The sequence below is a fragment of the Zootoca vivipara genome, chromosome 2, assembly GCF_963506605.1.
Source record: "Zootoca vivipara chromosome 2, rZooViv1.1, whole genome shotgun sequence".
In the NCBI taxonomy this organism is placed as follows: Eukaryota; Metazoa; Chordata; class Lepidosauria; order Squamata; family Lacertidae; genus Zootoca; species Zootoca vivipara.
In genome coordinates, this window is record NC_083277.1 from 16,152,936 (window position 1) to 16,168,281 (window position 15,346).

General features: G+C 44.4%; 1 protein-coding gene across 1 annotated transcript; it reads right to left on the minus strand.

Annotated features, from left to right (window-relative positions):
* Positions 1–3,619: 3,619 nt before the first annotated feature.
* LOC118080135 (mucin-19-like) lies at positions 3,620–11,523 on the minus strand. Its single transcript, XM_035105067.2, has 3 exons — positions 5,127–11,523; positions 4,443–4,519; positions 3,620–3,670 (listed from the first exon to the last, which is right to left on the minus strand). Exons 1-3 carry the CDS (start codon positions 11,521–11,523, stop codon positions 3,620–3,622), a joined length of 6,525 nt encoding a protein of 2,174 aa, XP_034960958.2.
* Positions 11,524–15,346: the final 3,823 nt, after the last annotated feature.

Here is a 15,346-nt window from a genome sequence, read left to right on the forward strand (position 1 = left end):
CTATTTTGTCGTTTCTTCAGCCTGCGAACTGCCTTGTGCTTTGCAATATGCAAATTAAAAGTGAAATGAAAAAATAGAGACTTGCACTATTTTTTGGCAACATCTGTTTACTTATAAATATACAAGTTGAGCAGGACGGAGGCAGACAGGTGGGCAGTGATAGATCGTAGGACAGCATCAGTCTTCCCTACAGCAGCTGCTCACAGCTTCCACTGGCAAAACCAGCCAACCAGATTTTCCTCTCCTTTCCTGGCTACTTTGAAAGAGCAAAACTGTTTCTATCCTGCCACAGAGACACACAAAGAGAGAGACCACTAAGTTCAGCCATACCCATGGTGGCTGGTGATTGTGATCACATACTCCCCAGCACAAGTCTGAGGGCTGGAGAAGCTACAAAGCCATTCAAAGCCAGCAGGCAATTGATCAAGTGGAATGAAACCCCAGAGAAAAGGTTACCGTATTGGCCTGAATATAAGCCTCACTTTCGCCCCAAATTCCGACCGTGAAAAGTTAAAGTGTGGGCTTATATTCGTGACCTTATGGTATGCAGCCAGGAGTGCAGGGCAAACAGCGCCAGGAGCGTGGCAAAGCAGTGCCCGCCACACGCGTAGTCCCCCTATTCTCCCCCCCCCCAAGGCTGGGAAGGGAGAGAGTGAGGAAGGGAAAAGGCCCCTGGCAATGCAGCCCGGCTCCCCCCCCCCAGTGTGCAGCCAGAAGCAGCGAGGAATGGAGTGGCTTATATTCGGGTATTTTTCTTTTTTCCTTCTCTCCCCCCCCCCCAATTTTAAAGGTGCGGCTTAAATTCCGGTGTGGCTTATATTCAGGCCAATACGGTACTTCTTTGGTGGAGGGAAGAACAGCGATATGATTTCCCCATTTGGAACTGGGCATTGAGGATCTGAAGTCGTTTCACTTAGGTGCTCATCCATACTTCCTTTCTTGTTGCGTTTTCCAGGTCCTTGTCTGAGCAGTTTCCAATAAAGCGGCGAGATTGCTATATGCACAAAGATGGAAAATACTGGTTTATAGACGATAGAATGGTTGGATCTTAAGGAATGAATATCTTATGTAGCTGCAGGACAGAGAACCATAGAATCATAGAGTTGGAAGAGACTACAAGGGCCATCCAGTCCAACCCCCTGCCAAGCAGGAAACACCACCAAAGCATTCCTGACAAAGCTCTTTATTTTTCTTCTTTTTTAGTTTTTTCCACTTTTTTCTTCCTTTCTCTTTCTTTAGGTTTCTCCTTTCCTTTCCTTTCCTTGTCTTTTCTTCCTTCTGACTTTGTTCTCTTATAGACTAAAGTAGTTGTTTTATCTCAGTATATTATATAAAAATATACTTTACAATGGGTATGTATTTTTGTATATCTTGGAATATGTATCAATAAATAAATTATTATTTAATTATTTATTTTAATTGATTAGACATTCATATAGACATTAATGCACATACACATACACTTACAACCATAATAACATAATAACAACAAAAAGTAACAACAAAAAAGAAGGATAAGAAGAAAAACGAAAGAAAAAAAAGTTAAGGTAAGAAAGAAGAACATGAAATAGGTGGGTGAAAATACACCTTTGTGACTTCCCTCCACCAGTGCTCATCATTTTTTCATTCAAGTTCTTATTTACATTGCAAATCACGCATCACTACATTATTTCTTTTAGTATTATATTATAATCAAGACAACTTTATGAGCTTAGTCTAAACATATCAGCATGCCATCTTTAGAGCAGTGTTTACTCTGCTCTATATAAATTAAAAGAAAGAAAGAAAGAAAGCGCTGGGATTAAAAAAAACACGCTTGGGGACAGACCCGGAAAGCGCAGATCTGTGTCTGAAAAGAGTGGTGCCAAAGGAAGTCTGGACGAGCTCTTAGACATGCTATATTTTCTGCTCATTCTGCTGGGCAATGGTTAAGGGTTTTATTTTGTTTTTAAAGCATCAATATAACAGCACTGGACTTACGGTATGCAGCCAGGAGCGCAGGGCAAACAACGGCAGGAGCGTGGCAAACGTGCGGGCAGCTTGGGGGAGCAGAAGGTAAAACAGCTAGGAATCAGACACAAAGCACCTGCCAGCACATTTCCCTCGAAAAGGCCGTGTGTGTGTTTCTTTTAGCCTGCAGTTTGGCAACCATGTTTAATACCCCCTCTCTCTGGACTGGGGTAACTGGCAAATGGTAACATGGATACATTGCTGATCTCGGATGCCTCAGATAGTGCCGGGTTGCTGCTGCTTTGCAAGAGGAGGAGGAGGAGAGGCAAGTTGGTAGGGAGTTTGGTGCGGTGCAAACGCATTGTTAGGTGTGCTGGCCTGGCTCTGCTGGTGCATCTGCACTGTGCTGTGCTGACCTTCCTGGCACCAGTAACCAATAGCAACTCAGCTGCCCGAAGATCAGATGAGCACCACTGCGCCATGCTCTACTGTCCACTATTTTAGCAGGCTCGCAGCAACAGGAATATGCAGGTGAAACTCGGAAAATTAGAATACCGTCGAAAAGTGCATTTATTTCAGTAATGAAACTTACTATTTTTTTTGTTTTTCTTTTAATTTTTACAAATGCTTTCTTTTGGAAATTCCACAGTAATAAAACAAATAGTTACAATAATACAAACATAAACATTGCTATTACATATCATTAATTACATTCCATTTATAATTGACCCGCCTAACGACAGATAATTACAATTACAACAAATAAAGGCTTGGTATATCTTGCTTTGCATGTCATGCATCTATCTCATATATTGGTTTCACCTTTTTTAAGTTGCATTACTGAAATAAATGCACCTTTCGACGGTATTCTAATTTCCCGAGTTTCACCTGTACACTGCATGATGGAACAGCCAATATTCAGCAGCAACCTCACTGGGAAGAGTAAGTTTCGTATGCCGTTTCATTTAAACTCCTACTAACTTTATTTGCAGGTTTGCAAGGTTGGCCTGCTTGTTTCTTGAACCACACCGGACAGAAAGTGAAAAGCAGTGGGAATGAATTCATTTCCCATGCTGGAACCTTGATGCAGTCTGTAATCATAAGAGATTCTACTGTCGATCCCATGGTGGTCAGATTACTACAGTAAGGAAGGCAGAAGCATCAGGGGAGCTTGATAAGTTGAAGCAATCAGTCTCCTTAACCTGGTGACATCAGGTGTTTCGTCGTGGGTCCGAGCCCCACACTGGGCAAAATATTCCTGCATTGCAGGGGGTTGGACTAGATGACACTTGCGGTCCCTTTGAACTCTATGATTCTACGGTTCTATAAAACCAAGGTTTCCATTTGGGAAGTTATAGCTAGACAGCCTTCCCATTTTGAAACCTGATGGCTTTGCGCTTGTGTTATAAAAGCAACACTGATTAATAAATGAATCCACTTGCGCAGAACTAGATAGTGCCATTCATGATCAAAACCTTCTCTAGCATCCACTGATTTTCCTCAAGAGGACTGCCTTTACATGCATGGCTCCATCCCCACCCCACCCCACCCCAGCTTCCCTCTCTAACATCAGCCACGGCCACCCATCCTTGGGCTGCCTATCAGCACCAGACCCTCTAAAATTTGATAATACTCTCATTTCAAAATGGGTTCAGGAGAACATGTTCATTTACAATGTTGAGTAGGTGACCATGATGAAGAACGTTGCATAATAGATGACCTAGGAGAGAAAGAGAGAAAATGAATGAATGAATGAATGAATGAATCAATCAATCAATCAATCAATCAATCACTGATATATGTTCAGGGCAATAATAACACGCAAGCCAAAGAAAAGGACCCTCAAGTCCTGGCTCAAAGAACACCCTCTTTCTGATTTTGGGAAAGGTGCATTAAAACAGCTGGCGTGCATAACTCTCCTCTCCTCCTCAAATCCCTCATTGTCCTAAGCCTTTGGGCAAAATTCTGCCCCTCCCTTTAATAATCTTGTGATATCGAAAACCTCCATGTATTGTTTCTTTAAAATCCTTCTACTTGCTTTTAAAAGTTCATGCAGTTTTCCCTAGAAGGGTCAGTTTTCTTTCTCCACTCCCTAGCTAATTAGGGTTTTTGTTTTTGTTTTATTTATTTTTTAAAAGGGGGGGGAGGGGAACCCAAATCCCCACTGTTTTGGTCTTTTTCTAAACTGAAAAATATCCACAGATTTAAATTTGTTGTGCTTTTTCATCTTTGAAGTAGGCAGAATCCATTACCCCCAGGCTTAAAAAAACAACAACACCTAAGGCTTTTAAAAATAACTGGACAATTGCCACCCCTGCCCCCACCCTGCCAATTTCCTCTAATCTAAAATATTTAAATAAATAAATAAATAAATAAATAAATAAATAAATAAATAAATAAATGCTCTCTTTCTGTTTTAACACCTACACACTCAATAAGGGTATATTTAACCATGTATACATGGGGGGGGGTGAAGTGCCTGTCTTCCTTACCATGCAAAATCCAACAGCCAATACCAGGATGACCAGCATGCTGATGAGCAGGGTGGACCAATATGGCAGAAGGGCCACTGCAGGAGACAAGAAGAGAAAGGATGAGCTGCTTTAATCTCAGCTGGCTTGCTGCTGCTTCATTTGCTTGCCCTGTGTGGTTGGTGGAAACTGTTTTCAATGCCTTGGTACAATCTTGAATCACATGGGTCTATGAGACTCTGGTCATGTGCAGAGTGCTTTTCAGTTACCCTGTGGTCTTGGTGGACCGGGACTAAGATTTCATAGTGGTTGCAAACTTGTTTTTTTTAAAAAACTATTTTGCAAACCACTTACAACAGGGGGCAGCAAGCTTTTTCAGCAGGGGGCCGGCCCACTGTCCCTCAGACCTTGTGGGGGGGCCAGGTTATATTTTTGGGGGGAGGAAATGAACAAATTCCTATGCCCCACAAATAACCCAGAGATGCATTTTAAATAAAAGCACACATTCTACTCATGTAAAAACATGCTGATTCCCGGACCATCCGCGGGCCGGATTTAGAAGGCGATTGGGCCAGATCCAGGCCCCGGGCCTTAGTTTGCCTACCCATGGATTAGAAGCTTATTTTGACATTTAGTGGTATATCAATTAATAAATAAAATGATATTTAGCTAGCATTCACAAAACCCAGATTGTATCTGGCTTACCGGGCTTGATAATGCTGGATTTTCCTTGGGAAGCAGAGGTAACCCCTCTGGGGGCAACCACAGGAGCCTTTTTGCAGGTAGGGGCAGCAATGGGAGTGTTCTCTGTAGGTGCAGCAGAAGGGCTCCCTTTAGAGTCCATGGGAGCATCTTCAGAGACAGCGGATGGAATCTCACCAAGAGCGATGGAAGGGAATACTCCAGAGGTGGCAGAGGTGGGGCTCTTCCCAGGGACCGCGGGTGAGATTTTCCTGTGAGTAACTGTGGTGGTTTCACATATGACCATGGGGGTCTCCCTTTGGGTGGCTTCAGTGGCATTTCCAGCTTTGGGAACTTCTCTTGGGGCATCAATAAGAGACACTTCCCGGGCAGCCAAGTTGTGTCCATGAGTTTCTGCAGTGGTGTCAACACTTTCTCCAAATGTGGCAGCATCAGGCACCTCTCCTGGACAAATAGCTGGAGTCAGACCTGGATCCACAGATCTAGTGGTGGGATCCGTGGTCTTTCCAGTTGTAGCAATATTAGTCTCTCCGATGTTGGCATTGAGGACCAATCCTGGGGCAGCTGAGGGGTCCCCAGAGACAGTCGCACTGTTCTGTTCTGTGGACATAGGGCTCTCCGAAGTGTTGTCCGTGGTCTTTCCAGGTGCTTCTGCTGGAGGGATGGTGGAAGACTCTCCTGGGACCATTGTAATGCCTGTAGGTGTGCTTCTAGTATCGGCTTCAGGTCTTTTTCTGTAACTGATAGCCTGGGCCCCTTCGATGGTAGCAGACTCTCTAGCGTGGGTGTCATTGGACTTGTCAAGTGTGGTGGTCACAAGATCATCTAGAGCAGCACCGTGGCTTCCAGAGACAGGAATGCTGACTCCGGCCATTGAATTTTCAGGTGCATTTCTGATATTTTTAGGGGTGTTTGGGCGTCCTGAAGCACTGGTGGCATTGTCTTGAAATACTAACGTCTCTCTAGGAGAAGTGGTAGCTCTGGAACTGGGTATCTTACCATGGACATCAATGGTGGTGACTTTCCCAGAAGTAAGTGTCTCACCAGGTCTATCACTGTCACAAGGTGTGGCGTCAATAATCCCAGGGAAAGACGCACGGCTGGTGGTGGTGGTAGCTGCTTCTTCTGAACTGGAATGTATTTCCAATACACTGTTAGCGTCGGATGTGGAGGACTTTCCAGTGTCAAATGTGGCTGCCCTAGTACTGGTATCTTCAGAAACACTGGGGTCACCAGGGACGAGACTCTCCTCAGGAGGAGGAGTAGCCTTAGAAGTATAAGCCTCAGGAATTGCAAGAGTGGTCCCAATAGTGGAAGTCTCTTTCCCAGTGCCTCCAGAGAAAGGGACAGATATTACCCTGGAGAAAATAGGGTCTTCCTCTCTTGGGTTGGTGAAAGTCCTGGCGATGGAATCTGCTGAAGAGATGGTACTCAAGTTTAGGTCTGTCGATTTCCCTAGAGATGTAGTCTCACTATGGGAAAGGATGGTCCCACCGCTTAGAGTGATGGCAGTAGCAATAGGGGACAACAGGGGATCTTCTGGAAGTGTAGTTTCAGGAGCGATGTTGGTGCCTTCTCTACAAGTAAGGGTCATTTCGGAGATGGAACGCACCTCAGTGACAGGTGTCTCTTCAAGGGAACTGGTTGCCCCAGAGGTATCTCTCTGTATCTCAGTGTCTTCAAGAATAGCTGCCATGCTGATCTGCCTGGAAGTAACTGACCCTTCAGAGGGGGCGATGCTTTCAGAGAAAGAAATATTATCTCCAGTGGTAGAGGCAATGATATCTTCAGAGGGTGTGGCAGTGGTGATTATGTCCTGGCTACCAGAGAGGCCTGTGGTACTATCTCCAGAAGAAAGGGCAATGACATCTGATGTGGTGGGGGTACGCTCAGGGACAGGGGTAGCAATAACCCCTCTATATTCATTGGCATTTGCCCATCCAGGAACTGTGGTAGCTTCTTCAGGGGCAACAGTGATGATGCTCAGGTCTTCAGAAGTGGGAATGCTGGGAGTGGCTCTAGGGGTAGATTTGTCTTCAGTGGCAACAGGCAGGTCAGTACCATCAACCAATTGGGTGGGAGTGATGGAATTGTCAAAGGCAAGGCATGTCTCAGGTATCTTAGAAGTATCTCCTAGTATGGCAATAGTGTCCAGGTTTGGAATGAATACTGCTCCTGGGTGACCAGTGGCGTCACCACAAAGAGTGCTGTCCAGAGTGCTGAATGTAGGAGGGAAGCTGTGTGAATGAGCACTGGCTTCTCTTAGAGGTGTGGTCACATTGATTGCATTACCCAAGGAAGGCGTCTTCATTGTGGGGACTATTTCTTCAAGGGCCAAAGTGGTTCTGTCCCATGGATTAGAAGCATCATCATCTGTCTCTCCAGGGCTGACTGTTATATTGGCAACATTTTCAGGATTATTGATGGTGGTGACATTACCGGTGACTCTGCCTTGTGGGACAGTAGCTATGGTGGCATCTCCAGTGACAGTTTGTGCGATGGTGACATTTTCTCCTGTAGCAAAGGAGTATATCTCAGGGACAACAGTGGGAGCCTCAGTGATTGTGGTCTGATCCTGGACCCTGGCACCTACAATGGTGGCTGGGACATCCCTAGAAGTTGGAATTATATCAGAGCTAGTGGTGATCTTGAACACAGAAGTAGCATTACCAGGAGTAGAAACAGTATCGCTCAAGGTATTGCTGGTACTAGTGCTTACATTTGTTGTAACTATAGTCCTGTAATCAGAAAGGTCATTGCTGAGATCATCTTTTGGAATAATCTTAGCTAGATCAGAGGTTTCTTCAAGGATGTGAGTGTCTGCAGAAGAACTTGTCCCCCGAGTAAGGACATCACAATGAATTCTGATGTCTCTGAGAGAAGTAGTAGTAGCAGCAGTATCCTCTGAGGTAACCATTTCTCCCAGTTTTGGGGTATCCTGAAGGATGTTAGTAGATCTGTTTCTAGAAACAGTGGTAATATCTTCAGAAAAAGCCTGGGTGGCCATGACAGAATCTCTAAGGGAAGTAACTGTGGCTGTGGCTCCCATGGTAGTGGTGGTGATGGTGATAGCATCTCCCCCAAGGATGGTGGTTTGAGAAACATCTCCTGAGACATTGGTAGCAGTAGGTTCCTTGAATTTGGTGGTAGGAATGAAGTTGGTGCCTACAGACATTGCAATGGTGTTGTTGTCCTCAGTAGCAAATACAGAAAAAACGCTGGTAGCAGTAGTAGTGACTTCAGATATTTTAAAAGTCCCGCTAGTTGCACTGGAGCCTGGTGTCCCTTTCTTGGTTCCTACCACCCCAGGGGTATCAATCCATATCTTGTCTCCAGAGGAGCCAGCAGCATTTTCTGTTAGGTTCCTCTCACTTGGTGCGGTGGCTTCAGCGATGACACGTCCACTGCCGGTTGTTTTCCTACCGGATGCCTGCTCAAGGAAGAGGAGCATCTCATTGTGCACAGAGTTAACTGTCCCCACAAGGTGTTCACCCTCTGGAATTTTGGTGGTGCAGCTAAAGGCAGGGGTGGTATCTCCTGGACTTGTGTTGGCCTCTTGAATACTAGTTCCAGCTGAGAATGATAAACTAGGGGTAGGCATATGCCCCCTGATTGTGGTGGTCTCACTGTACACAGAATCAACTCTGTCTCCATAGCACATCTCCTCTGGAGTGTCAGAGGAGGTGTCTCTGCTCTTAGTTGTGTTGATTAGCAAAGAGCCAGGTGTGTCCTTGGTGGTAGTGTCTTCTGCAGCAACATTTTCAATTACTGTGGAGAGCAAAGAACTGTTAGTAAAAGACCCAGGGTTTGGTGTGGCAACCCCAGGAACAGCCATGGTAGCATCTGAAGGGGCTTTGCTGTCACCAGCAATAGTACTGGCATTCAGATTTCTGTCCTGTGCTGCACTGGAGACATCTCCAGAAACAATGTCTATAGTATTTTTTCCAATGGAGGCAGTAGCATCTGCAGAGGTGATAGAAGCGTCCTCAGAAGCAGTAGAGGTGGTCGCAGTGGCAGTGACATTCTCTAAATGAATTGTAGCTGCCTCTCTAGATACCATAGAAGTCCTTGGGACGGTGGCTTCTTCAGGAGTTGCAACACCGGTGCTCTGAAGAGCAAGAGCACATTGGTCATCCAGTGTGATGGTTGTGTATCTAGTAGTGGCCTCTCTGGCAGGTTCACTCCTGGAAATATTTGTAGGAATAATGACACCAGTGCTAGCAGTTTTTTCATGGCTAGTGGTGATGTTACCAGAAGCTATAGCGGTTTTGTCAGCTATAGTTTCTGAGGGTTTCCCAAGTTCTGTTTCAGTGGTGTCCTGGGAGAAAGTGGTAATTGTAACAGATCCAGGAACATTCAAGGTGGTATCTTGGGATGCAGCAAAGGTTTTGCTGGAGACAGTGGTGATAGCATCATCATGAAGAAAACAGTTTTCCTCTGTGCACATGGTGGCTGTGTCATTCCCAGGGGTGGCATTGTCACCAAGACCATCACTGCTGTCCTTGTGTCTAAAGGTGGTGTCCTTGTCTGGGGTGGTGCTAACGGCATCTCCAGAGACAACGGTGGGTCCATGGATCATGGTGGCCATGTTCCCAGCCATGTTTGAGAGTGTGTTTCCTGGAGTTGCTGTCCTTTTAGTACCAACAGGAATGGGAGTGCTTTCAACGAAAGGAGCCATAGCAGTGGTATCTCCGCAGGTCTTTTTCAGAGAGGTGCCAAGGTTCTCTCTCGAGCTGATGTTGACGCCCTTCGAAGAGGAAGCTAAGAGTTCGGTTTGGTTGGCATTTTCTGGAGCAGTTGCAACGCTGTCTCCCCTGATTGCGTTATCTCGACAATCTCTGATACCAATATATCCAGCGGCATTAGCATTCTCATGGACATGAATTGAGCTAGGTGTAACGGTTGAACTTTCAGACTCCGTGCTCGCTGTCTCTCTAGGAAGGGGTGTCTCCCTGACACCTCCAGAAGACGGCATAGTGGCAGTTTCTTCAGAAGGGTTGGCTATGGTGATGGTCTCTACTACAATAGCGGCTGGTATATTTCCGTGGATGGTGGCCATGTTTTTAAACATACCAGTTGTAGTGTCTATGATGCCGACAACGTTGGTCACGTTTCCAGGAAGAATGAAAAAAGGCTCGTTAACGGTGGCAGTGTCTAAACAAGTGGCCGTGATGCTCCCAAGGGACGTGTCAATCTCACTAGGAATGGTGACAGAGTTCCCAGAGTCTGTTGTGACAGCCCCTAAAGGGACAGGGGTGGGTATATTGCCAGAAGTGTTAAAACTGCCATCTGTGGAGGCTTTGTGGGTGTCTCTGGATGTTGGAGCAGTACTAGAGGAAACGTTGGCTTCTCTAGACACAGTTCCTGTTTTGTTTCCATTGGTAGGACTATCTCCAGGACCAGCAGTTGTGTTGTTGCAATCAAGAGCGAGGCTGGCGTTTGTAAAGACAACAGCTGGAGGTGGTTGGGAAGCAGCTGAAAATGCTGTAGTGACAACTGAATTCTCTGCACCGAAAAGGTTGGTAGTGCCGCCCTCTGAGAAGACCGCAGCGTTTTCAGGACTAGAGAGGGACGTTTCTTTAAAAGCGGTGGGTGAAATCTCTCCAGGCTCAGAAACAGGGTTAGCGCCACTGGTTAACTCATCACAGAAACTGGTGATGTCACCCACTTTAGTGGTATAGTCCTCAGGGCTTGAGGTTACTTGAGCACCACTGGTATTCATAGTGGCACCAAAGGCAGTGGCAGCAATTGCAGTGTCTCCAGTACCGAAGGCATCTCCAAATAATGAGCTACCAATAGCCCTTTCTCCAGAAGTGATGCTATTGCTATCTGCAGGAGCAGGAAGTGACTTCCTGTTGCAAATATCTCCTAGGGCAATTGTCGGAGTGTAGCTGATTTCAGGAGTGACGTCGACAGCAGTTTCCCTGTTGCTTTCATCCATAGCGGTATTTCTAGGAGCTTTGTAGAAATTTTCACCCGTGGTAGAGATATTTCCAAGAACTGTGCTGGTCTCCTCAGTTGCAGATGCCTTCTTTTCAGCACAGCTCGCCTTGATAACACATCCTTTGCTCAATGCATCTTCAGAAGCTGTGGAATTAGCATTTTCTGGGGCCTCTTTGGACTTGAAAGAGGACCCCCAGCGTGAGACTTCTCTAGGTGCATCTCTAGAAGATGACTTGCTACGAGCTGCTTTCGACATGCTGATGTGGCTTTCCCACATCAAAGTGTCTCTCCCCACACGGCCAACAGTAGCAGTATCATTCTCAAGGGCTGGGCCGATGTGATTCTGAGGTATGGTGTTTGGGCTAGGGTGAGATGTGGTGAAGCTTTTGGATGTTATGGCAAATGTGGCTTCAGAGGTAACAATGTCTTCGTCAATGGGAGCTGTGTTCTGAAGCATAGGTGTGTTTCTGGGGGTTGTAGGTGTGTCGGTCACGGAATGTATGTCCGCACTGTTGGTCTTCTGGTCATCAACTGTGATGCTCTTTTGGTTTCTGCCTACCCAAATGTTGGCAATTCCTCCTGTTTCTACTGGATCCATTTTTTTAATTTTCAACCATGTTCAGCAGCAATGAAACCTGTGATGGTGCAAATGATAACAACAACACAAGAAAAGCAAACTCAACACCGCAAGTTATTACAGTATTCTATTATCAGAACAGCAGCTTCCTTTAGCCTTTTTCTTTTCTTTTTTTCGTATATGATTTTTAATTAAATTTTCTGTTTAAACATTTAAAATACTCATTTTACATCCTTAAGATCTCAATGACTTCCCTTCTTCTCTTTCCATGGTTCATTTTACATATCATAAATCCCTGCATATTTTACAAAAACTATACCATTCAGTATTCCATTATTGCATCCATCAAAACTTGTTTGCCCCGTTGAATTTATCTTAACGCTGCCAGCATTTTCAGCTGTACACAATTATTTCCCATATATTCAATTTAAAAATTCCAATCTTTTCTAAACGTATGTTCTTCTTGTTCGCTTATTCTATATGTTAAGTCTGTGAGCTGTGCATATTCTGTCAACAAGCTGCCATTCTTTAGTTGGGACCTCGCTTGTGTTCCATTTTTGGGCTAACAAAACAAAGCCTTTTTCTTTTGATCAGTTGTTAATCTTCAGTTGGTCCCATAAAGTAATTCCATTTACCCTGCAATTTCACACCAATAGTGTTCAAGATAAACCACACTGAAAACTTTATCACCCCTCATGGCATCTGCCTTTTAGCCTGGATGGGGTGGTTGGCTTGTGCTTGTTCCCCTGAGACGGATTTTGTAGAAACGCCACAGCAGCTGGAAGCCTGTAGACAAATAGTCCAGTACAACACATTGTTCCTGGGAGTGTGTTCGGTTGTGCGCACTTTGGGTGGTACAACCCAATGCACAGAGCAATATCTGATTCTGCACTATTTGTCTATAGACTACCTGTTGCTGTGGAGTTTCAACAAAAGCAGACTTTGTTGTTATTGTTGTTTTATTATATTGCACTTTTCAAAATATTTTTTCAAATTAATGAATTATTAATTATTATTATTTTTTGATATTTTGTTTATTTATACTTTTCAAGTGTATACATTTCACTAGTTTTATACATTTCACTAATTTTAACATTCATTTTGACATTTCAAAACTTGACTCCCCCCCCCTCTTTCTGGGGTTCCTTAAATTTGTTTTTTTAATAGTTTCTGCATATCCAAATTAATTTGCTCATTTATTCATCTTTTTAAATATATACTCTTATAAAAACTGCAGGCTGTTACAATAATCCTGCCAATGTTTTTTTATCAACAAAAGCAGTCTTGGGGAAAACACTATAAGCCGTCACAATTGGTCACAATGTGTAGAATACAAATAATTGATTTGAAACTGAACAGCAACAGCAAAGCAAACATACAAAAATGCAAAGATCACACCTGCATCAGTTAAGCACTCCACATCTCGCACTCCCCCTTATGATACTTGCCTTGGTGCCTAGCTCTCAACTTCCTTGCAGCCAAGGCAAATTTTGCAACCTGTGCAGTAATAAATACATTACTGCCAGCCAGCAAAATAGAGATTTGCTCAAGGGGAGTTTGGTTGGAAAGAGAGCAAAGGATGTAATCAAGGAATTTTTGTCTAGGGGATGTATATAAAGGGCATCGTAACAAATAGCATTGGATGTCCTCCCCGTCTCCCGACTCACAGATGCAGAGTCTTTGGTACACGGGGGATGTTACTGAATCTTCCTATTAGATATGCGGAGGGCATACACTGAAGACGCAAGGCTGTTAAGGCTTTTCTAAGTGGTGCCAGTGTGAGATCAATGAAGTATTGCTCCAGCCCCAAAAGATGTTCAATATATTGGATAGTTACTGGTCTCAAAAGGCATGCTGTCCTTGATCCTGGGGCTAATGCTTGTATAAGCCACCATGATGGTTAGTAGCCACTGATTTCTTTACCACCCCGAATTTCTCCAATCTTTTTCATAAAGCAACCTAAACTCCTGCCCATTGCCACAGTTTGGAGTAGCAAATTCCCATAGTACAACTGTGAACTTTAAAGGGGGGGGGGACAAGACGATTCCTATCCTTCCCGCTTCCTTGGGACTCAGTTACATTGGGAAACGAGGATCTATTTGAAATATTTATGCGCTTATATATAAGGCGCCATAGTCATAACGAAGGAGAGGGAAAATAACAGCAGCAGCAGCAACAACAACAGCAGCAGCAGCAACAACAACAACATCAACAACAACAACTACTTTTATTTGTATCCCGTCCTTCCCGGCCGAAACAGGGTTCAGGGCGGCTAACATCAAATATCTAACATTGGTATGAAATCAAACAATAATTAAATTACCTCCTGGAAACAAGTCAGGATCAAATTAAAAGGTAATGAGGCATAGGGAAAAGTAAGCAAATTGGATATTAGTTATAGATATGAGAATCTGGAAAATAGTATTTTACTGATGAGCATTTGAGAACTACACAGCGAACAGATGCTAGATTTTAAAGTATAATGACAGCAGGAAAGCAAGTCCAGATGTGTGATAAAATGGGGTTGGGAGAGCCTATTGCAATGAGAAATGTAATAGGAAAAAAGAAATCAAAGGTGTTTGAACATCCAGGTGAAATTGTGTCACAATGGATAGATTTATAAAACAGAAACAAAATAAATTCCATGCATGGATAGGGATAAGATGGCAATGATTATTTCCCCCCAGCCAGGGATTATAAGCAGCTTAATACAGAACTGGCGAAAGAGCAGCCCTATAATAGTCAAAACTCATCGCTGTACAAGACACAGGGTGGATGGACGGAGAGATAGAAAGACGCACCTACCTTCTATTTTCCTGGTGGCATTCAGTCTGAAAGTAGGAGCAGAATTAGGACGGTCTCTGCAGCGTGTCACCTAGATATCTAGGTGATACAGCCTTATTTGTCTTTAAATAGAAGCTACTCATTAAGGAGATGATAAACCAATTATCAAGCACCCTGAATTTTGTCTCAATGACATTCCCCTCACCCATCAAGCATGGCAAATGGCAAAGGATAGGGAGGGCAGGACAATTATTATTATTTTTATTTTTACAACGAAGGCAACACCACTAAACTTTTTAGATCCAGAGTTCGTAAGCTTTATTCTAACAACCTTACACAAATCATGAAAATGGCTGCTTGAGCCCGTGTTTCCCAAACTTGGGTCACCAGTTGTTTTTGGACTACAACTCCCATCATCCCTAGCTAGCAAGGCCAGTGGTCAGGGATGATGGGAATTGTAGTCCGCAAACAGCTGGAGAACTAAGTTTGGGAAACACTGGTTTTAAGCTTTCACAGGCAGTAGTTTATTCTCACATTCTAACTTTTGCAATGAAGTGAGCGTAAGGGCCTACGAAGAGCCCTGCCGTGTCAAGCTGAAGCTTCATCTGCTGTATCATTTTTATCTCCTGGCGGCCAACCAGATGCCTATGAGCATAGCTGCCAAGTCTCCCGTATTCCCCGGGAAACTCCCGTTTTTCCAGCTGTCCCCAGCCAAAAAACCGATTTTTTTTGTTTTTCCCCGGTTTATTCTGGTGCAGCGGCCATTTTGGAACTGGGCGGAGCATGCTCAGAAGCGACTTTTGATGCTGCTTTGCCCAGTTCCAAAATGGCTGCAGCGTGACTTCTGGTGCGGCGACCATTTTGGAACAGGGCAGAGCAGCATCAAAAGTAGCTTCTGAGCATGCTCCGCCCAGTTCCA